The sequence below is a fragment of the Lagopus leucura genome, unplaced genomic scaffold (assembly GCF_019238085.1).
Source record: "Lagopus leucura isolate 7727_CA_CO unplaced genomic scaffold, USGS_WTPT01 Super-Scaffold_100004, whole genome shotgun sequence".
Taxonomy (NCBI): domain Eukaryota; kingdom Metazoa; phylum Chordata; class Aves; order Galliformes; family Phasianidae; genus Lagopus; species Lagopus leucura.
In genome coordinates, this window is record NW_024962264.1 from 61,888,576 (window position 1) to 61,912,719 (window position 24,144).

At 39.1% G+C, this 24,144-nt stretch overlaps 2 protein-coding genes across 6 annotated transcripts in view; one reads left to right on the forward strand and one right to left on the reverse strand.

The window, feature by feature from the left end:
- CFAP99 (cilia and flagella associated protein 99) overlaps positions 1 to 20,036 on the reverse strand; it is a 48,881-nt gene extending 28,845 nt beyond the window's left edge. Inside the window, exons 1-6 of the mRNA XM_042871709.1 lie at positions 19,949 to 20,036; positions 17,920 to 18,047; positions 11,904 to 12,048; positions 9,015 to 9,109; positions 2,548 to 2,660; positions 319 to 493 (exon numbers count right to left, since the gene is read on the reverse strand). Of these exons, the coding sequence (XP_042727643.1) occupies positions 319 to 493; positions 2,548 to 2,660; positions 9,015 to 9,109; positions 11,904 to 12,048; positions 17,920 to 18,039 (648 nt within the window). The 5' untranslated portion in view covers positions 18,040 to 18,047; positions 19,949 to 20,036. The remainder of the gene's footprint in view (positions 1 to 318; positions 494 to 2,547; positions 2,661 to 9,014; positions 9,110 to 11,903; positions 12,049 to 17,919; positions 18,048 to 19,948) is intronic.
- Positions 20,037 to 20,801: 765 nt separating this feature from the next.
- Positions 20,802 to 24,144, forward strand: part of ZFYVE28 (zinc finger FYVE-type containing 28) — a 145,681-nt gene continuing 142,338 nt past the window's right edge. For all 5 annotated transcript variants that reach the window (XM_042871724.1, XM_042871725.1, XM_042871726.1 and 2 more), the window contains exon 1: positions 20,802 to 20,856. In XM_042871724.1, the coding sequence (XP_042727658.1) occupies positions 20,818 to 20,856 (39 nt within the window). In that variant the 5' untranslated portion in view covers positions 20,802 to 20,817. The remainder of the gene's footprint in view (positions 20,857 to 24,144) is intronic.

Consider the following 24,144-nt stretch of genomic DNA (forward strand, 5'->3'; position numbering starts at 1 on the left):
TATATTGTACTTTCATCAATGTGTATCCACTGTGTAGTTCTACCTCCAAAAGATGCAAAACAACTATAGAAAACAACCATTCCCCTTTCCTTTATTTGGTCTACAGTTTGCTTATGCAAGATTCACTGAAATGAAAAGCATTAGTTATTTTTATAGGAATCTGACCTTCAGTAACACTGAAATTGAAATGAATTCTTGTTCGTCTGTCAAAGGATCTAGATTCTACAATTATTTTGAAAGAGGCCATTAAATTGCTTACCATGATTTTGTGCACAAGAACACACAAACCAGTGTCTCACAAAGCATAAAAAAACTCACAGGGGGGCTTTTTTCCAGCACTTGTATTGGCAGAGGTACAGGAATGGCACGTGGCTTGGGAACAGTCAAATTAAATTCCTTTGGCTGAGTGACCGTTGATATTTTGACGTCAGTAGTACGACTGCTTAACTTATCTGCAAGTTGTTCTATCAGTTGCTGTACTTTAGGCTGCCATCTTCAAAAAAAGAAAAAAAAGATTTTGAAATTGTTTCATTTTTTTTCTATTGTACTTACAATACAGTATTTGCAGTCGGCACTTGTGTGAATTCTGTAACACTTTACACCACTGTTTTCTTCCTATAAACCCATTAATTTGTACTTACGATTTAGTTGGATTGTGCTATTCTACCTCTTGGTAGATGCTGATCCAGAAATAAAATAGCCAAAGTTTCTTCTGAATAAGCAACTGTGTTGCCAGCTTATTTTGCAACAAGATGGCTATGAAACAGCAGATCGGCTTTCAGAAGCAGAGTAAATATAGATGAAGAGAATATGGACAGACAGAGGTCTCAGTATTACCACTGTCATCATCTGACAGAGTATGCACAGATAATCTCACAGCAAATGCAGGTCAAATTAAAAAAAAACCCAACAAATAGAATGATGTAAGGAATTTGGTGGAATTAGCAAATGAACCCTCAAAACAAGTTGGTGCCTGTAGGGCAGTTGAGATGACTTTGATTTCTCTGTGTTTGGATTTTTGACTACATAATGGTTCAAACTTCTTCCCAGGAATGACAGGAAGGTACTGAATTCAAGGTGGCATATAAACAAGCTATCACAGGGCTGATTTTGTTCACAGCTTAATATCAGCTATTGAGCCTCTATATTTGTTCAACCTGTATTACACATGCAATGGAGTTTTCCCAAAATGTAAAAATCAGGTAACTGCAAATTTATTGTGACTTCTTCATGTGAGTATTAGCTTAGCCACTACTGTCACTGTGGGATGAGGCTTATGAGTACCTTCTGAAAGTAACAAGGCTTTTATATCAACCTCATATTTCAATGAATTTAAGTTCCTGAAGTAACTAAACTGACCAGTGCATCCTCAGGCCCTTGAAAGAGGTTTCAATTCTAGTAACAAAGTCAGGTCTTTAACATTCTTGTACAACTTACGTTTGTTTGTAGGCAAAATGTGTACTTATTATACTGAATGGGACTGTGTGCAAATGACAGTTCTCACAAGCCTACTATTAATGAAACACAAGCAACAGATAACGCCGCTATTCTGTATTTCTGCATCTTTATATTGTTGCTGGAAGAATACTTTGTAATAACAATTATTACACAAGAATATATTGAGCCAAATTCTGACTTCAGGTATGTCTCTGTAATTATTGTAGTATGCAGTGGAGTTGTATTTCAAGCCCAATCTGTAGTATTACATTTACTAATTTCACATATTCTGTAAGGTATTACAGGGTTAATTCTAGTGACTGATACTATAGAATTAGACACAAATTCTTTTTTCAGCTGGCACTGTTTATAACAGTTCTGTCTAACAGCGTTTGCCATTATTTGAGGTAATCTCTATTGGAGTGACGAGGAGATGTGATTGCAGCCACCCAGGTGTACCCAAGTTAGCTTTAATTTACCTGCCCTGAGTGAAAACAAGAGCTAAAAAGTGACACAAGTTGCTGAGTAACTGAAATACAGGTACTCTTCTTCCATGTGAAAATGTTCCAGCTTAGCAAAGGTATTCATGCTGGTCTTTCTCCACCAAAGCAATGTGTGGTCACATCTGGCCCCATCAAGCATTTAAACCATTAAGTGATGCTGCAACTGTATACATGAATAATAATTTAGAAATACTCGTTTACACACGTATCTGATTTGCTCAGAAGGGGTCTTACAACCGCCTGCTTAAACAAATCTGAGCACAAAGCCAAGCTCTTTTTCATGTTCTTAATGTCATACAGATGTTGAAGTGACTTATGAGACTGGACTCGCTCCCTGAGAGAACATGAACCTGCTAGTGCGATGTTTGATCTATTCATGGGCAATAAGAAACTAATTTAGAACAGCTGTGGAGGGACTTCTCTATGAGAAAACCTTGCCTCTGGGCAACTAAAAGGGATTACTATGGTCTCATGAAGACAAGAAAGGTTCTCAGTGACTTAATTGGGAAAAATACCTTAAAAGCAAATTGAATTTTCATCAGAAGGTTTCTGTATTGCATTTAAACTCTTGAGGTGAGCACAGGTTCCTTAAGTACTGACTGCTTACCTCAGCAGTGGATCGATCCAGTTCTCCTTTACATACAGCGAATCATACAGCTGACTCCATTCATCTTTTATCCATGTGTTCAAATACAAGGCATTGAAGAAGAATCTAAGAAACTAGTAACAAGTGATTTATTTTCAATATGCTTATTAAAGGTATGAGGTATGTAAAACTACCAAAAAACCCTCAAACAAACAAGCATGATTGTTTACAAACACTGCTGAAGAACTTGGTTTTATTATACCCTATATTATAACCATATCTGCTTGATATTTGTGTGTCTTTAGTTCTGCTTGGAAAGCCTCATGATCTTCTATTTAATGAAACATTAACAGATACTAAAATATTTTAATGGCCTAAAAAAAATCTAGTGGCTACAGCACAGAGATGTTCTGATGCATCTTTAAGCTGATCCAAACATTGTGTAATACAAGTTTTCATTAGAAAATAAAGTAATTGCTACTCCCAAACACTGATTTTAGTTTCATTACACAACAGAGTTTTGAAGACTAAAATACGTGCAGCCAACTCCTGATTATCTGTAGCTGGGTGAGCCATGGTGCCCCAAAATATCTTAGGCCTGGCAGTGCACCTGAATTACTTTGGATCCTTTCAGTTCCCTGGGAACTTTGCAAGGAGAACTGGTGAGATGTACAGTAGCTGCTATACGATGTGGTCATTTTTTATTGAAATAATTAATGGGAATATTCCCATTAAACTAGGAAGATTCAATTTGGCAAATATTAGAAATATAAATTATACAGCTCTACATGTTTGAGAAGTAACAACATTTGAGCGTGTGATTTCCAGTGGAGCTCACCAGAAGGTTAAAAGCATTTCTTTAAAATCTGAGCTCTTCAAACAGACTTTTGAAACCCTCTTGAAAATGGCACTCAGATCCAGCATGTATCATGGACATGCAAATTTCAAATTTGAACCTGAACTTTTTCATTACTGAAATGAAAAAATGCCTGGCAATCATAGAATCATAGAACATCTGGAAGTGGAAGGGAGCTGAGTATCACACCAAAATAATCCCAGTGACAGCAAAAAAGCCCTAAATAATACAGACACTGTGGGACATACTGGAAAACTGCATGCAGTAACTTGAATAGCATCCAGTGGAGACTGCAGGTCTTATTATTTCAGACTTGGTTTCAGTCCTTTCTTATTTGGGTTGGTTGCTACAGATCCATACAGGTCTTTGTATAGAGTTTCTGTTCCAGAGGACTAACAGGCAGCTTCTTAATTCACAGGTGGTGCCCAGCTCAAGATGGGTTAGAACCTCATGAATTACTCAGCTATAAACCATATAGGTTTGGCTGTAGCTGTTTGCTGCAGAAGTTACAGAAGCACAGAAGGTCTTCTACTTTATATGTGTAGACTTCTGATAATTTCCAAGGAATCAACCTGTAAATTTTGTCTTATTTTCATCTATTTGGCTTTTGGTAGAGTCAAATGTCTTATCAGCAACTGAATGACAACTGAATAAAGTGATTGTTAACACCTTGGATTCACGTTCATGTCTAGAAATTACTGTTTTTCCCCCAAACTGCAGATGCTGATTTTTCACTACCTAGAAGAATACACTTAATGTCTAAAAGCAGGACTATAAACTAAATGTTGAATTGTGAAGGCTTTTTTTTTTTGGTTTTTTTTTTGGCTGTTGCCAGGTTCAGTGGAGTTTGCCAAGTGTATGATAAGTATTTCATCCTATTGTTTTAGAAACTCATTTGTTCTCCTTATGGAGGATCTTTCTCTGTAATACATGTGTTCAGTTTCATTTTTCACATAACACAATCATTTGTGCTTATGCAATGTAAAAAGAAAATGCTGAAAGTCTAGACAGTGGACAAGTCTCCAAGAGTACCAATGCACTGCATATGCACTACTTCTAGCAGATACAACAACAAATTTTACATTCAGGTATCCCAGTGCAGATATGATTATAGACCCAGAGCATCGTGTCCATTGCCAAAGTACTTCTCTTACCTTATGGAAGGCCCTGACTATACCCAGAGTTTGTAAAAAAATGTATTTTTATATCCCTTGTAAGAAAGTATACATACAGGGAAGTATTGAACATGAGCTATACTTAAAAAGAAGCAGACTCTGAGATGAGAAGTTAATTTCAAATTTGTGAGTATTCAGAGTCTTTATAGAGAAGCTGCTGTGGAAATACTACAGGTGGTGTTTTATAAATCCTCCAGTTTTCTTTCATTGTCTTTCATTAATTTGATCTCCTCTTCCCTGTCTGTGTCCCCAGTATTCTTCTTTTATAGCCGACTCCATTCTCAGAGCCTTCAATCAGTTTTCTATTATGTTGCCCCATGAAACTAAGCCTCCAAATTATTTTTATCTGAGCTCTTCCTGACTGATCTTTTCTGTCCAGGTCTTCTAAATGTTTGCTTTAATAATCTTCTACAAAGTACTTGCAGCTACCTCTCCAAGGCAGATGAAACTAATAAAAGCATACATTTTGTGATTTCTCGTTGTTGTATTAAGCAGCTGAGTATGATCTTTCTGGTCTCCCACTGCAACTCCAGTCATGTACTCATTATTAACATTTCACACCATGTTAGGACAAATGGGTAATTCTGTGATGGATGGATGCTATGATGTATTCCTGTGAGGCAAAGAGAGTGGTTAACTGTATAATCAGACACAGATATTGTGATGCATATTTTAGCCTTCTGTGTTTTAGTTACAATCCACAGAGAACTGCTGTGAGGATATGCCCAAAATGCATCATGTGGGAAAAGACCTTGGCTGCTGCCCTGGAACAGTTAACCAGGCAATGCAGGGAATACCAGTGATTATGCAGGGATTGCCAGACATTGGTTCTGACCCTAGGCTGCCTGGGCCCAAGTCCACAGTCTTGGCTTTTATATTTCACATTACAAACAGCAAACCTGGGCAGAATCAGACCCACAAAACAACAGAAGATTTTGTTGCTTAGCAATAGAAACTTCTGTGTTTTGTGAGCTGAATTACTAGGAAATTACCTTACATTTCTGTTTTGTCTTTGGTCACACGTGAGCGGGTGGCAACCCCAATATAATAGTTCTTTCCTTGTATAGCAGCAAAATACAGTCTAAAGTTCTCAGATTTCTGTTCAGTTGTTATCAGTATCTGTCTCTTTAGTGAATACACCAGACAGTCATTTGGATAACAGCATTACTCTGCTTACTTCCCTGTCCTGAATGTTCACAGTCCAAAGGTTTAACTACTCACTGAGCAAGATGAGCTAGATTCATTTCTTCTCTGAAAGTGGTGGAATTACACCAGAAATTATACCCATTTTTACAATTTTAACTTCCTTTGGCTGTAGTAATGCATTTGTACAGATGGGCTGAATTAATTCTTGTGAGAATTTGAACATGTTCTGCTAATATTCTCTTTATATGTATTTTACCCAGTGGAATTATTTCTAAGAAGAAAATTAAAAAATGGGACATTTCCTCATTTGAGAGCATCTTCACATTCACAGCCATTTACATTCATAATATAAGCTTTTCATTCATTGATTCAGTCAAGGAAATATCTGCAAGAAACAGTAGATTCATTCTCTCTATGCAGATCAGCCACTACCTGAGAATGAGATCACTTTGGCTGCACACAACCACAGCTATCTGTTGTACTGGCAAAGGCAATCAAGGACCTTCCTGTCCACTCCTCTTTTCCTGTTGATTCTTTCCCTCTTATTCTTCACTTGAAGTTGAACCACTTGTAAGCTTTCCTACCAAGAAATGGACAACTCCAGTTTGAGAATCCTGAGTTAAATGTATGCAGAAAAGTGTTATAGCATGATCTCAGGTCCTTCTGCCACTGTTTGACCTTCTGTCCTTATATCCTTGAGGAGGATGATCTTGTCCTACCTCCTACTGACCCTTTCCTACTATTCCTATCTCATAACAACAGAAATAATTTTTCTATTTTAATTTTACTTGCTGATCTCAGAAGTTCTTTACAAATGACTTCAGAGCCACTGGTAACAACCAGAACAGAATAGAATGAAACCTATTCTTAAATGCTACAGGGAATGCATTTTCTACGGGGCAAGTATGAAATTATAAATGTTTACTTCAACATTTTATATCAACAGCGTCTTTCCTCTATCGTACAAACCCTAAAATTTTATCACAAAAATAAAATAATAAAATGTATGAATAATTAAGCATGAAAATAGACTTGAGTTAGCAATGCATAACTAAGTTGTTCAAGAACAATCCTGCTAAGTTTACAAAACTGGGTTTTATCTTATGATTCTGTAAGTATACAACCACAAAGAATTCTTGTATATATTCTTAAAAGTATAGAATGTGATCCTATAATTTTCTGTTCAAGCAGATGAATGTGTGTGAACAAGGTAGTATTATTATTCTGCCTGGAAAATACTTGAAGGCACCAGTCATAGGGAAACACTGAATTTCATTCAAATGGATTCTGTCATGCAGTGCTCTAAGAAGAAGGTTTACTCAAACCAGTAGATCTCATAAACATAGTGCCTTTAATTTCATGAAAGCTACTCACTTGTGTATGGTTTATCTGCATGATTAAAAAAATTCCAGTCAGCCTGTGATATGCAGAAACATTTATCTTTTAACCGAAATACATCTTTTCTAAGTAAATATGTGTGAACAATTATTTTCTACCTCAGCTGAACATAGGCACAACAGTCATCAGGCAATATGTACAAGTCAGCATCCTGATGGAGAATCCCAAATTGCTGACAACTTCAGGCTGTTGCTAAGGCTGTTAATCTGCCTCTGGCTGTTTTTTGTCTCGGTTGCTGGGGGACCAAATACTGCTTCTAAATCCTCTACTGCAGGTGCATCAGTATAATCTAGTTTTACTTTGCAGACAAAGGACCTCTTCTAATGGAAGAAAGGAAAACCTAGGTACCATGGTGATGAGGATCTGATAAAATACTTAAGCAAACATCTACAGGAGAAAAAAATGTAGTAGGTGCAGATCATCACACGTGCAGCACTTCCCTACCAGACAAAAATCATTCCAGACAAGAAAAGAGAAACTGTCTGAAATAAAACATCATGGTAGTGACAACGTATACATCTGGGTGAATGGAATCAACAAGAGATAACTGGTATGAAGTGGGAAGATTGTGTTGCTAGCTGAATGAGCTCAAAATGCATCCAATCCAGTGGCTTGTTTCTAAGATGTTTACTAAAGAAGATGCTGGGAGAGCATTTTAGAGAGAGTGATTTGTCTGTCTATCAGATTAAGGTAATTCTTCTAGCCACTTGTTTGGGTTTTTCTTCTAACAGTTAATGAAATACAGAATTTTGTTCTCTGAATGGAATTAATAAAAACAATCCATGGTAAATACATGAAAGCAAAGTGACCAGAACGTTCCTAAAAGCATTATGCAGACAACCTAACCTTCTTTCTTCCTACATAATACAAAGCAACTGTGCTCATGAGAAAGATACAGCCATCCACATGAACATTCAATGCTCAGAAAAAAGAGAAACATCACCTTTTGAGTACTAATGATTAAAATTTGGCTGTTCCCCAAATCTCACATGTATATAGAAGACTATGCTATTTGCTATTCAAACATTGTGTTTATATGTGCTTTGCAACACCCACATTGTCACAGTTAACACAAGTATGTCACCAGTAATCTAATTTTTAGCTTATTTTCCCAAAAAAGCAGGGCTTATGAGAAAGCATTGCCAGCCAGTTTATCCTTCTCCCTGGCATTAAAGCATAGCTTTTAAGATAGTCAGTGCCTTCAAACATCTTTAAAGAGAAGCAAAAGATATTTACATTTTTATAAGTTTCATGGAAACCAGCAAACAAGTAGAGGAGAGAAATCCAAGCTGATGAGGAGGGAGGAAAAGCGGGCAGAATTTTCTTTCTGTTTGGCAGCAATGGAACGATCAGTTGTATATATTTTGTAATGATGTAATTTGATGTAATTTGATGTAATTTGATGTAATTTGATGTAAACGCATAAATCCAACCTAGAAACTCTGCTTTTTCTGGAAAAGGGGAAAAGCATTGGAAGGGCAGTAGGATTAATCATCAAAGTGGGAGTGGGTTGCTTGGGAAAAAAAGAATACAAACTGGCATGAACAGATTCTTCGTGTATGGCAAAAACTTTTTCTATTGCTTGAAGTTAAAGATGGAATGCAAGCAGAACCAAGAGTAAGCTAGAAGGACAACTGTAAATCACATGAACTATAGATCTTGGGATTATTCTACTGCTTTAGACGATAAAAAATACAATGTAACAATCTTTGTTTGAATATGAGGTAGTTGCTGCCTAAGTACAGAAACTCAAGATTTTTGTAATAACAGAATAATAATTTCTATTTAATTGCTGAATTACAACTGAAAACTAATTTCTCCATTTAAATTATACTGAAAGTTGAAATTATCTGATTAACCAATTACAATGAAGAAAACACTAATTAGTGAAGAAAAAATTGTACTTTTATTACCTTATGCATTTTTACAGTGTCTAGAGATTTCACAATTCTGCTGAAGTGCTGAAGACCAAGCTCTTCGAGTTGAAAAGTCGCCAAATAGCAAATAACTGCCAAAAGAGAAATATATTGAAAATGCAACAGGAAAGTCTGGTGTACCCTCTGCTCAGCATGCTCTAGGACTTTAATCTTAAATACTCATCAATACTGCTTATCTAACTGGGCAATATAGTGCTTGACAGTTAGAAATTGTAAAAGAAAAGTTATCATATTCAGCTTATGCTTATTATTTGCATTGTGACTATGCTGTGGTTCATATAAATCTGTTACCTGTCTCTTGAGTTAGATCTAAGCTAGCATAGATTTTCAGTTTTATGAAGAATTTATAGAGAATTCAATGCAAAAATTGTAACAGTTATCCAATTACACTAAAAATGTAAAACAACAGTAGCTATCCAAAAAGTACCCAAGATAGAGATCATCCTGATACCTGCAAATATCTGGGAGATCTATTAGTGCAGAACTTGGAATCCTCTAAGATCTTGCCATGCTTTTGAAGACATTTCACTGTCAACCTCATTGCTATAAGATAAGCAGCTCTGTCAACCTCTAAATGCTTGTTTCCTTTATCTGCTTTTACTTCCTGGCATTTCTTCTCTGGGGCAAATACACGCACACAGCCAAGGTGAATCAGATTGTGGATTTTAACCTGAAACAGTTTCATTCTCAGTTTGCTGAATGGTGGCTAAAAGTTTGTTCTAACTCATGGGGGTGAGAGCAGGAGGGCAGTGGGGATAAGGGCAGCCCATGTCTTTGGGCAGTTGTATCATCCAATACACCAAGTACATGCATTCCATCAGTGAAATTCCATATTATTCTAGCAATAAGGCTAGATATCTAGCAATAAGGCAGGATATCAGGAGTCAAATGGCTCCTAAGAGGCATGACTGAAAAGTTGCTGAAAGAATTAAATTGTTATAAACAGCTCTCTTGTGAGGTAATGAACATTTTCGTATACGTATAAGAAAAGTCGTTCTGGTAAAATTTGAAGTAAAGAAAAATAAACTAAAAAAAGTTTGTAGTGGATTTCTCAACATATTCAACATATTCTGTTTTTAATATTTTTAGAGAGGATACCTATTCCCAAATCACAGTTTATGGTACAAAACAAAAATTCTAAACATAAAAATTCTAGTATTTAATTTCCCTTTTATTTGCAAGTGACTATTTTGCATAGATATTACAATTTTTGTTTTTATTCTAAATTACAATTATGGCAAATTTTAAAATTGTGGAATTCTCTGAGAAATCCAAGTCTGATTCTCTCATCTTCTTCTGGCACGTATGCAGTTTGATAAAGGAGGAATCAGTTCTTTGAGATTTCAATGAGCCTGCAAAGTTCACAAGCTTCTGTATCAGCTTTTACTTGACTATATTCACTTGCATCAGTCAGACTTCACTCACACTGCAGTATTTTAGCTGCCACCAAACCAAGAAATTCTGACCAAAATGCTGCAACAAACTCAGTGTATCATCACGCTTCAATCTTGTGTTTTAGCATAGCAACACATTTAAGCAGTTTTAGTAGAATATACATTTATCTCCTACAAGCTTTATTAAATTAAAATCTGCTCACACATAGCAACAGCCTTTATAAGCAGCTTTGATCATTTAAGTGTCAATGCAGCTTGGCAAAGGGAATCACAAGCCGCTTAAAAAAATATAAGCCAATGACCTTAAGCTCTCAACTTGTTGATGAAGGAAAATCTTCTGGGGTCTCCCCTTTGTCTATGATTAATGGAGGCTTTTGAGTGGACCAGTCCTGCCAATCCAATTATAGCAACACTGAGCTTAAAGGTATAATTTACATGGTCCAGACACTGAAAAACAAAGCTTTGGAGAAATGGAGACAGTGAAGCATTATCATTTAGAAAAAACTCAATCTTCTGTGAATTTTGTCCCTGACATTCCCTTTAGGTTGTTACTTGGTTCAGACTTCAAGTCTTTCCTGGGACTTCGATAGAAGAAACCGGAATTACTGTAGAAATGAAACAGCTTTTAAAACATAAAATGTAGATGTGCTTGTTTGCTATGTTTTAATATTTTCAGTCATTTGGAATGAAGCAGTCTGGACATTACAAAGTACCCCAAAAGAGTCAGTGAACCAATGCCAGCGCAGTCCATGATTCCAATTCATTTAGGAACTTTTTAACTCAAGCTAAGTGTGTCTGTATTAAATGCACAGCATAAAAATATTTAAAAGATGATTTTTAAGTACTTCTCAATGCCTGAAATAGCACTGGGGATAGTACCTACTCTAGCTAATTAGCTCATTCTATCAGATATAGTTGCATTATAACTGATTTTAATTTAGGAACTAGCGTAAGGTAGACAGCTGACCTATAACACATGGAGACAAGGCATCAGTCTATCCACAGTATTGTGATGACTAATGATGAAGGAACTAATAAATGGATAGAAACAATGGTTTCTTATCCTGTGAGACATGCTGCGCTCCTCAACAGACAGAGCTTTGTTATTCAATTTCATTTCTGAATGGCAAAGGTATTGAATCTCACAGAAAACAATAAAGGAAAACAATGAGCTCTCAAGATACTTCTAGCCAGTGATGTTATTTCCAGCCTGTATGTTACAATCAACCTTATCTTTAGGTATATTCTACTGAATTTTCTCAGATAAATATCCACCTGATACCTGTGAGAGCCCAAACTAAATAACAATTTCAGGATTTAGACATTACAACATTAGGCTATTGGAAAAGCCTATGTATTTCATACTGCACTGAGCACAATACTTCAAATGTAATAATAAGACCTGCACTAATAAAATAATGTTTTTTAAAGATCTGTGTTAAATATATTTGCTGTTTTGAGGAGAGCTTACCTATGTAGAGATTACGCTCAGAAATCAGGCAGTATCTCCCCTCACGAGCAAAAAAGGCATTGACTACTACATCCAGTAAGGATTTATATTCTATGCATCCAGCTAGTGTTTCCAATACAAATTTTTCTTCTGCCACATTAAGAGTCTATAGAGACACAAAATTAATAACAATTATTGTTTTCTGGAAATAAAACGTTAGTTGTGTATAAAAAGAAGTACAATCATTTTGAGGTAACTGAAAAACACACATACTGAACAGCTCAGAGGGCTGGCACATCACATTTTTTAAAGAGATTCCTTTTTGGGTAATATTTTGCAAATCTGGAACTGTAGTACGGATTTAGTAACAGATTTTCCCCAGATAACACAAAGTCAAGCAACAAGAAAAAAATTCATAAATGCTAAAATTTGTGTCTTTCTACTGTCCATCAGGCCATGTTCTTACCTTCTCAATTACTCCTCAACTGCTTTCCCCTCAACTACTAGTTGGTTAGCTTTGCAAGCATCTCTCGTGAGTGCTCCAGCATGAGAAAGGGCAGATAATGTAAAGGTGAAAGTAACATGCAGCTATCATCTTTTATTGCACTCATCATTGAAATTCATCTAAGACAATTAATCTGGAACAATATGCCTCCAGAAACAACCTCTCTATCTCAAACATTACAGCTTATTATCTGTTTTGTTGTGTAAAGCATAGTAAGCTTATAAGAGTATATTGGACAGTTCTATCTTTTTAATGTTTGGAAGCCTATATTTCATAGTGTTGAGCAATGGCTGTACTGGATGTAAGTAAAACATTGTAATATGTGTTCACAATGTCATTGTCATAAAAAATATCTGAACACATTCTCCTCATGACAATGAATTTCAGTTTTCCTGATTCCCAAGTGTTTAAGTTCAAAAAGAAGGATCCTGCCTGTGCATGAGATTGACTGACTCACGTAGGAATATGTGCTGACTGGCATTATCTCTGCCTTTTGAGAGATTCCCAGTGCCCTTAGTCTGCTTCTGGGGGCATATTTTCCCTGCTCCTTGTCACTTAACTGTAGCTGGGAATGGGTCAAGTTGCCTTGAGAACAGAAGAGAATGTGTCAGAAAGCTTAAGCTTAGGATTTGTGAACACAAACAATGTTCAAAATTTGTTAGTACTACAAATACCATAAATTAAACGGAGAAGTATCTGCAAAAAGCAAGCCTTGCCAGTGTGGGTGCATGATAATAAGCATGACAATAGGAGCTGTTTAGGGGGGGTCAGAAAAGGATGGGTAAGGAAAGAAAGAAAAGTTCTTGTTTCTGAAGGGAAGGAAAGGAAAGGAAGGGAAGGAACATCAGCCATGCCCTGCTTGAGACCCCTCAAAATAAGGATTTAGTTTAAGGTGAAACAAACATTTATGGAAGAAGGTAATATTTGATGAAAAGATAAAATAGCTTGCACCTCCTGAGAGGACTGTGCAATTTCATGTACTGATCTTGCCTACTTGCAGATGCTCTCTGATTAATTTATAGCACTTCTGATATCAGTGCTAGTCTCTCCAGGGGTCTAATCAAAATGCCATGAAAATGAAAGAAAATATCCCCACTGACTTCCTTGGGGTTTGGATCAGTTATGAGAACTGAGTCCTCTTTCACCCCTGCAGTGAGTGAAAATGCTTCTAGCCATTGCAATAGGGAGAGAAGCTTTAGGATGTTAGGATATAAATAGGAGAATGCACTGCTTCTACTATTTACAGTCTATATTGCAGACACCAGCTAGTATTTTCATGTAACAATGCTGATCATCTCAAAGAGGTACAGTTAAGGCTATGTTCCCTTGTACTTATTAAGTTACATGAGCAGGATGTTGCAGAAAAATCAGATTCCATCCTTTTCTTAGAAAGATCATAACATGCATCTATTTCAGTGAGCGATAATACAAACTAGATTCGACTAGATTAGATTTTTTCCACTGCATATATCAAAATAATCTTCCATTAAATTATTTTCATACCAAAAAATAAACCAGTGACATTTGACATTTGGAGATGTTACTCACAGTTGAGTGGGCATGTGTGAGACATACAGCTGAACCAACACAAATGAGAACGATGAAGGTTTATGCCAAATTACACCATGTTCTTGCAAATGGAAAGCTCATAAACAGGTTCCTCTTGCTATCAATATCAGAGGAATAAAGGAGTAGAACAGTGGATATGAAGTGGCTACTCCAGCTTTTTAGTAGGTGAGGTTTATAAAGGTCATATGGTGGGTCTGATCTTGCAATTCTAATTGAAGCAAATAATTCTGCTGAAAATAAGGTGAGTTATTTACACAGAGAAAGGCACAAATATTGCATGGCAGATTCTGTATTAGAGTGTGTCTTGTTATCGTAGCAAAATCTTGATTCTAGCAGTCAGTTGGAAGAAAAACTGCCTGTGATGATTCAGTTTGATGCAAAACTTTTTTCCCTTCAAAATGAGCAGAAGCAGTTTTATAGAAAGCCTGATAAAATCATGCCCTTATGTAAAATATACTTGATGAAGGATCTCTATGGATGCGGATCATTTTTAATAGATTTAATTGAAGATACTTAATAAAAAGAAGGGGCTTTAATAAACAAAAATGAAGATATTATCTGGAGGGCATCAACTGATGGGAAGAGTATTAAAAAGCATTTAGGAAGATGAGCAAAGAGAAGCAGTGTTTGCATTCAAACAAAGAATAATAGAAATGAACATGTAGTTTTGAATGTGAATATCCATAATTTAAAGAACCAAGACAGATTTAAATAATTAAGTTAATGTGTTTTCCAGGCAACTCCGAGTGAACTCTGTTTTAATATCAGTGAGGTCATAACACTGGAACAAGAGCATTTACATGCACTTACTATTTGTTTTTATGAGCTTTGAAGGCCATAACAGACTCTTTGAGATCAAAGGTGAAGGCTGGCTTGTTGCAGCTAGGAGTCACACATCATGTAATGAAGGAACCCACGTTCCTGAAAGTATTCCCAGTGAAAAACAAGTCCACTGTTGTGTTCCAAGCATTATAAAATACTATGCAATAAATGCAAAGATTGTAAATAGCTGAATTACAAGGCAAAGTGTAATTTCTTTCCTGGAAGAAAATCACGTATGGGAACATAGTGGGAACAATCAACATAAATTCTTTTCACGACATAAAATTAACATGATGCAGAAATAAAATATGTGGAAATTAACACAGAATTTCCTCCAGACTAATTTTTATCATAGCATTCTAATTAGAAGGAACCAAATTTCATTAGTTTTACTCTAAAAACAGAAGGCTAACAATCAGTGAGATTCCCTAACTCCACTTGTTTATAAAAACAAGAAATAGGAGCTGCAAGGGGGAAATGAGACCGGGACAGGCCTTTCTCTTTTGCTTCCTGAGTGGCCTTGGAGAGATGATGTTCTCTCTTGAAAACTGGGTTTTCTAACCTATGAGATTTAGAACATATTCTCATATGAATGGAAAATGCACAGTGATACAACAAGAATTTAAACTAAAAAAAGGGAGAGTTAGATTAGATGTTAGGAGGAAATTTTTTACTCAGAGAGTGGTGAGGCATTGGAACAGGTTACCCAGAGAAGCTGCCGTTGACCCATCCCTGGAGGCGCTCAAGGCTGCGTTGGATGATTCCTGTGCACCTGAGGTGTTGGAACTAGATTAACTTCAGCTATTATGAGCATCTACATTGCTCCACAAAACTTACTTCGTTCTGAAAGAAAATAGGTTTTGGTATGTAAAATGTCCTCTGCTATCTTCTCCTTACAGTTCCAGGTATCTGCATGTGGCTGTCAGAAGTAATTTGAGGACCTGGCACTTTTCAATACTGGTGTCCATAGTGGCTCCCACAGGCTTGTAGAGAGCCTGGGGAAGGTGCTGAATCTCAAAACATATTCTGGAGTGACTTGTGCATGCTGCCTTTTTATTGTGAAAGAAATAACCTAGCTCAAACGTGTTGGTTTCACCAGGAACAACATCAAACAGCTGGACAACAAGTTAACAAGTATTTTCTGTTATCAACAGGTTATCAAAGAACTAGACAAGATATATCAGGTATCACATTAGAAGGACACGAAGATTAGAAACATACAAATACAATATTTAAAGATACATAATATTAACGAAACACAGTTGATAATGGATGGAATCTGATTATTCTCCCAGGAGATGGAATACTATTTAACCAAACAGAAAACTCTAATAGAATAGAAAATAGTAACTCGTTGAGAAGTCAAGTCTGATTCACTGGGTACCCACTTAACTGAGTGAAGAGCTGTGTCTTGCCACCATAAGGATTTGTACTTTTGAATCTGACCCTGTTGATTTTTGTCTGGGCAGTAATTAGCAATGTTAGGTTTGCAAATTGTAATGCTCCTACCATGAGACATAAAGGCTCAACTCGAGTGTGGTTTAAAGTGACAGCCTGAATCAGGATCCTAACCAGAAGAAGTTTCTGCTGAAGTCATTAATACCAACTAATTGGTAAGTGGCCAAGCCTGGAGATCATGTGTACAAAAACAAAGTAATATTTTGGGGACCACAAACCTACTACAAAATTTTCATAGAATTTGAAAGAAGTAAAATGAATTTTCCATGAGAAATTATAATCACCAATTTGGAAGTGAAACATTTCCTAAAGCTGAATTCTTTATAAAAACAGATCTTATTTTGGTGGATAAATTCCCAGCAAAAATATTATGTAGCAAGTGAAGTGAAATAGAATGTTTTAAACTATCCCAGAGAAAGATTTTTGCCTTATCTATGACATCAGCTATGCTCTGTTTTCTTCTCCATTTGAAAGAGTTTAACAAGAATCCTAACATTCATGATTTTCTAATAGAGTTACTGCTTCTTTTGTCTTTATGTCACCTTTCCTGGGCTGAGAAGAGCGATGCTCTGAATATTAATTTTTACAAGTATTTATTTTGGCAGCAGTGAATTCAGCTGAATTTACCCAGTCTTTGCTCAGTGAAAAATGAATATTTTGAAACTGGATCAGTTCCCTGATGTAATTCAACACATGAATGCATAAAGAGTTATGCCAGTACAGTGCAAGAGGCAGAAAATAGGTGCCTAACTGGAAACTATTTAAGAAAGCAAATAGTCAAGAAATGCAAGTGGATTCAACACCCCTAACTGTGGTCTCCCTATCAGACCTCTCAAGTTTTATATCCCTGTAGTTATTTATGCAGAATGAACACAGAAGAAACTAATTACATGGAACAGCAGCACTTTAGACTTTATTGGCAGAAGTGAAAACGAGTAATTGAGCCACATGGCAGTAGAGAATCAGAGTTCTGACAATGTAGTTTGTTAGTACACAGCACGTACAGACAGCAGTAGGCTGATAATACTAATGTCTCCATGACTTTTTAAAGCTGATTCAACCCACTGGCTGCATCAGCTGAAGTTAGAGTGTCACGAAGGACAAAGAAATGTGAAAAGATGACAGAGCATGGTAAGAAAAGGATTGGAACTGCTGCAGCTACAGGTTGGCAGACCTTGGTCTGGTTACTTGCAGTATTACATTAGAATCGGGTACTCAGTTTACTGCCAGTTGCCTTCTATCTCACTGTTGGGACAATCACTTATGTCCTCAAAGCAAGAATACTTGATCCTGTGAACCAGCTTCTGAACTGCTTTTGTATATATAAATATGTGGTGCTGATGGGAACTTTCATTTGGGAGGAGAAAAGGAGAAAGGCAATGATAAAACAGTTGAGAAGTGGAAGAGAAACTTTCCCTGTGACTGTCAGATTCATTTTAGGACGTGGTTGCTTCCCCCACCTTTTGCTGCTACCCAAGCACTTATTTTTTTTTTACTTTTCTCTTTCCTGGTGATAACCAGATAACAAGAAATTTGGTCTTAAAATTATGAATGAAAAACATTGGTACTGTAAAAAGAATCTATGAAAGCTACAACAGTATGTTAGAAAATTGATAACTTCATATTTAAAATAATTTACTAAAATGTTGTAAACGATGTAAAATGAGATGAAACTTAATGTACCTGCAACATCTTAGCTGATTCATTCCAGAAATCCTCCATGCTCTGATTTTCTGGGTTAAATTTGTTAAGCTGTTGGATTATTATTGTGATATGCTTTCCATGGCTGACCATCTTCACCATGGAGAATCCTATAAATATAGTAAATCATTAATTTTTCATGCCCTCTTCAGTTGTAGCATAATGTATGTTGATAGGCTCATAGAGAAAATGCACTGCAGTAATGTACAAGAGAACATTTAGGTCAAGCTTTCAAAATCACAGTTATTCAGAATCGCTAGCAGGAGAAACGAGAAAACTGTAGAAACATCAATAAAATACAAGAGATAATTACGTATCTCTTATTTTGCAAATATCTCAAGAGATCACTAGGTTGATACTTTAAATGGTTTCTGCATCACGTTACTTGATACAATGTAATTAAATATAATCTTGAGAAAAGCATTAATTTTTGAATGTGGGCTATACTGGTCCTACTCAATACACTGATCTTCCCAGTGAGATGTAAATGAAAACAGAATTTTTAATCTTAAATTCTGTTACAAATTGTTGTTAACAGCCTATTTTTCAAAGAGAAAAAAAAAAAAAAAGGAATGGGAATAGAGACATGCTAAACATAAGGAAGTCAGCAGGCTGGGCAGTAACAACAACACATAGGTAGCTTCAGCCACTGCCAAGGTCTCTGAAGGCACAGCAGTTTGTTACTTTTTATGCTTCATGTTTTGTTTCATAAGTGAAAGGACTGTATCTCTCTCAAATGATGTTTTACTCGTAGGTGTGAGAGTTCACAGAGCTGGCTACCTAGATTTTAATGTTTGAGTGACAAGAGCTATAATTCATTAGTTTATACACATGTGTGTGCTGCTGTGTTAAAGACCAATGATAACAATGATCTGGTCTGAAAGTCATTAATCTGGCTTAGCAATCAGAAAAAAAAATGAACATAGAAGTAATTATGCGTGGTGGAAAAATATGTTTTTGAAAATTGTTCTTGCATTTTATATATTTATATTCTGCTGTTGGGAAAGAAAGCTTCATCAAGATGATTCACTGCCACTGTGGTAAAGATAATTCATTTCTTGTTGTAAAAGGATGTTGTAACATTTCCTGATACTGTGTTCTTATACTCTCCTTTCAGCACTATTAAACTCACTCGTAATTGCCTAAGCAGTATTTTAATTACTAAAATACTGCTGAAAAGAAAGTGTTTGTCTGTGATTATATGCAATATAGGCATTTGGTTACCTTGTGTGATGAAGACAAAATGTCCAAATTAAATAAATGACCAACAAGACAAGATTGGATCAGGACAAATGATGACAAGTACAGAAGAGGTGTTACAGTGTCTGTGTCGTAGGGGCAATCATCATTTCTCCCTTCCTCTGCAGAACATTACACGACTCTCTGTACCTGCCAAGGTTCTTACACTCACAAGGAATCCTGGATAAGGGGGAGAGAAATACCTCTGCACTCGTTCAGACTGAATCATAATTCAGGCTCCAACAGCTCTCCCAATGACAAATACTTTTTCTCCTAGCATAGTAGAAAATGAGTTCGAGCTCTCATCCTTTGTACATGCTGATATTCCTTCCTTTCCCTCCCTCTCGAGTGCTCTGGACATAGAGGGGCTCTTCCCTTGTGAACATATTTAAACAAACTGCTGTGATTATCATCCTGTTTTAAAGCATATAATACATAAAACCCCAAACTAAACGTATTGAGTTACGGAGTGCATCCATACACTTAGGAGAAAATGCTAACTCTGGTGTATGACAGAAATTAGACCTGAAGAAAACGTTGTCTTCCATTAGCTGATACAGAACTCCTGCTAAAGGAGGAAGCCGAAGTGGCCATACTTTACAGCAGAGCCTGCGGATACTTGGAAAGCAACTGCATACACTAAGCCTGACCACAGACTGACCTGAGAGATTCCTTCAGGCTTTATATTCGCTCTCGCCTACAAAGACCGAGACTGCTGCTTGACCGAAATCACCATAGCGAAAGCGAGCCCAGCCTCACCGAGGCGCCTCACCTTACATTCACCACCTCACCGCTTTTCCGCCCGCCGCCTCAGCGCCGCGGTTGCTGAGGGGCGCGGGGGCTGACGGGATCTGGAGTTCTTCGCGCGCTCTCCTTCGTGCGGCTCAGCGGCGCCGGCATTGGCGAAGAACTACTCGGGCAGGAGAAAAGATGGCGGCGATTGTTTGTCGCCGTTGCTGAGCAACGCAATTATTCTCTCCTTGGTTCTTGCGCTAATGAGAGGCTTAGAAATTAATCGGACGATCACTACGCACTCAGATAAGGATAGCTGTGACGAGCAGAGGCTCGGCGACCTGAACGCGACACGCTCAGCGTCGATCCTGGGGAGAAGACTACAAATCCCAGCATCCACTGCGCCGCCGCGCTCCGCATCGCGCCTCCGGCTGCGTCGTGAGGCATGCTGGGAGATGTAGTCCCCCGCCCCCGCCTCGTGTTACGCAAATAAGGGGCCAGGTAGGCGGGCGATCCCTCCGGAGGCCGCACCCAGCCGCCTTCGGATTGGTTGCGGGGCCGGTGGGCAGTGCTGAGGGAGCGCGTGGACCTGCCCCTGCGCATGCGCCTAGCGGTGAGGGGGCGCCGCTGTTGGGCGGGCGGCCGCGCAATGTTTTGGGGGTGGGCGCTGAGGCGCGGAGCGGTCGGTGCTGTCTGTGCCGGCGGCCGGTCCGTGCGCTGAAGCGGTGGCGCGCAGCCTTCGTTCGGGTGGCGCTGAGACCCTCCGCCCCGCGGAGCCTCGCGGCGAGCGGCAGAGCTCGCCCCGCTTCCCGAGCAGCCCGCTCTGCGGGCGGGCAGCCGGCAGCCCCCGTGGCCGCAGCCGGCGGGCGGCGCGCTCCGAGCGGCGGCGGCGGGGCAGCGGCCGCGGGGATGATGAACAGGTTCCGAAAGTGGCTCTACAAACCCAAGGTGAGCAGCGGGGCATGGCCGCGGGAGGTCCGGGTGCCGCCGCCTCGGCGCTGCCCGCGCGGCTCCGGGGTCGTGAGTGGGCTTTGGGGGTCTCGCGGCCGCCGCGTGGCAAAGCGGTTCCCCTCCGGCTCGAGCGGCACCTTGCGCCGTGCTCGGGGCGCCGCGAGAAGCGCTGCTGCGTTTCAGCATCCGCCGCGTCTCCGTTCCCCCTCGGCGGCGTGATTCACCTCACGGAGCACTCGGCTGAATTTTGTCCTGTCACTGCCGCCCGTCCTTCTTCCAGCGTTCGGCGGCAGCGCTGAGGCTCGTTCCCGTCGCTCTTTCCCGCACGCGGCTCGTTCACCCGCGTGACAGCGCTGCGCTGCTGGGCGAGGAGAAATAGAGGAAAAAGTTGAGATGAGGCTGCAGAACTGGAGCGCGGGTGGCGGCGGTGCGTGCGGGCAGCGCAGGTTCGTGCGTGGGGGACGCGGTGTTCCGACGCCGCTCCGATGGAGGAAAGGAAGTGCAGCAGCTGACTGCAAATAGTTTTCGAAAGACTTCTTGTTTTATATCAGTGAACTTTTAGTGAGCTAAAAGAAAATATGCGCAGAATTAACTGTGCAGGGAATTGCAAGTGTCGCTTTTGTCACAATTTTTGAATCAAAATGAATCAAATTTCACAGTAATAATGAAATATAATAATATCACACAAATCTTCTTTCTAATAGAGGTTCTGTCTCTTTATAGTAAGACCTACTTCCCCCTGTGCAGTACCTTGCTGTATGCTGTGCTCTCGGTACCCAGTGTGTGCACTGGGCAGTGCATGCCCTTATTTCCACGGGGCTGAGCTGTGCTGGGGGACCTTCCCAGCCCATTGCGTGCTGCTGGCCCCACCTAGCACTGTCATCTTGTGCTACTGCACTGCAGGCAGCAGCAGGGCCTTCGTGCTCCAGAGAACTGCTTTAGGTAGGCAGAGTTGTGGCTCACTGAGACTTTGCAAATCGGTCCTTGTTGGTTTTTGGAGCTTATTGCGCTGCCTTTAAACACATGTTCAAAATGGGTCAGTGTGACAGCGTGTTCTTCAGAAATAGCCTTTTTTTCCCTCGTGCCTATTGAATTCTTATAGATAACATAGTTAACTTAACAATGAAATGTTTCAAACCTCAGCATGTTTTGGTAATGTTTAAGATGGAGTTCTCGTATAGGGACTTCCAGTACTTGAAGAGAGCTTATAAGCAAAGTGGGACTGAGTTTTTACACAAGCAGATACCAGTGGAATGAGGGGAAATGGCTTTGAACTTACAGAGGGGAGATTTAGGTTAGTTGTTAGGAACGAATTATTTACTCAAGAGTGTGGTGAAGCTCTGGCACAGGCTGCTCAGAGAAGTGTGGGTGCCCCATCCCTAGAGATTGTCAGGGCTGGGATGGATGGGCCCTGGGCAGCCTGAGCTGCTTGGGGGCCCCCAGCCCATAGCAGGGAGTTGGGGCTGGATGGGCGGTGAAGTCCCTTCCAACCTCAGCTATTTTGTAATCGTATGATTCTGTGGCTGTAACTTTCCTGGTTATAATGCTTACTGTCCTTTTTTGTCAAGGTATTGTTGAGATTCTTCCTGCTAAGGTGAATGGGTTCCAGGCTTTCTTTTGGAATGCTTTGGAATATTGTATATCCTGAGATGGCTACTTTTGGGATATTCAATCTGGTGGGGGCTATCATTACTGATGTTGCTTAGTTACAGTCTTGTTAGGCACTGCAGGTACCAGGTGTGTTTTATCAATTACATATTGCTATTGCTTGTGTTGGAAACTGCTTCTCTTGAGGCTTTCCAGATGCTAGTATCATGTAATAGACTTCTGCATGGCAGCATATGTTGCTGGTTGTTTGTTGTTTGGTTACATCCAGAGGGAACTTTGAAGGCAGTGGAGGAATGGGATTGGGAAGGAGCAGGAGGCATTGAGCTCAGAGCACAGAGCACTCACAGTGCAGCCCATTCAGAGACCTCAATAAATGCTCTCATCCCGGGGAAATTGATAGTTCTTGATATGAAATGAACTTGATAGTTCTATTCCTCATAGGTGTTTGTGTAAACTGTTTCAAATAATATTTTTACATAGGGGAGGCTAAAAAAATGAAACAGAGCAGGTATTGCTTAACAGGATGTAATTACAAAGCTATCAGTATAATTGTCAAGTTGCTGCAAGAGGCAGAACCTGCATCAGGACAGACACTGACTTTGAAACTGCTGCATCTGTTTGAACATAGCAAGGATGTGAGAGAAAATGTTAGTGTAGGGAAGTGCAAAATCCTGACTAATGCCGGGAACGTGTCACGAGAACAGTGTGACTTTTCTGCATCCTTATGCTCTTGCTGTGTGGCCCTGTTATGGCTCTCCAGGTATGCTGGAAGCCCAGATTTAATAAACCAGGTCTAATGCTGATGGTTGAGGTAAACAGTGAAACAGATAACAGCAACGTGAGCTATGCAGCTGGCAGGAGGCTGCTCTCAGCTGAGATCATAGAGGCAAACCAGAGAGATGAGGCTTTGTTTTCAAACTCCTGTGCTACGTAGGTTGCAATCTAATTTTTTACTGCTTTCTGTGAGATGATTCTGCAGTCCTCAAACAGGAAACGACATGGTAAGTTTTTGGAAAGGAATTAGTGTTTACTTCTGAACCAGGAGAAGGTGCAGAGGAGTGACTGGAAGCTGCTCAGGGCTGCAGCATGCAGAAGCTGTGTGCTGTGACTGCCTCGGGATGCTGCAGAAATCCTTGGTACAGCTGCTGCTCTGAGAAAAAGGGTGACTCCTAAACGCAAATGTTTGAATGCACACACAGATATAATAGAAACATTTCCTGTCACTCCTTATCCTGTGCCTTTTGCTGTCGGAACATTCCACAGGTGCTAGGTCAGAGCCTGCTCCCAGGCAGATGTCAGCATCCCACAGAAGGATTGGAACAGGCTGCTTTTGTACAGTTATGAAATGCTTTTGATAACCAAAGTATTCAGAAAAACTATGAATGCTGCTACTTGAGGTTTGAGAATAGCTTGAGCAAAGAACAGGTAACTTGCTCACCAGGGTCAGTGTTGAATGGAGCTCTGATTTATTGATATTTTGAAAGAACTGTTCTGTATTTGACTAGGAAAGAAAAAATTTCTTTCCAGCCACAATTTAAAGATGTTCTAATCTGCTTAGTTTAAGACTGCAGTACCTCTGATGGATGTTCATTTTCTGTATTATTCTTTTGTGGGAATAAAAGCCAAGAAATATGTTTTTCCTGAGATTTCTTTTTTTTTTTTTTTTTTTTTTTTTGC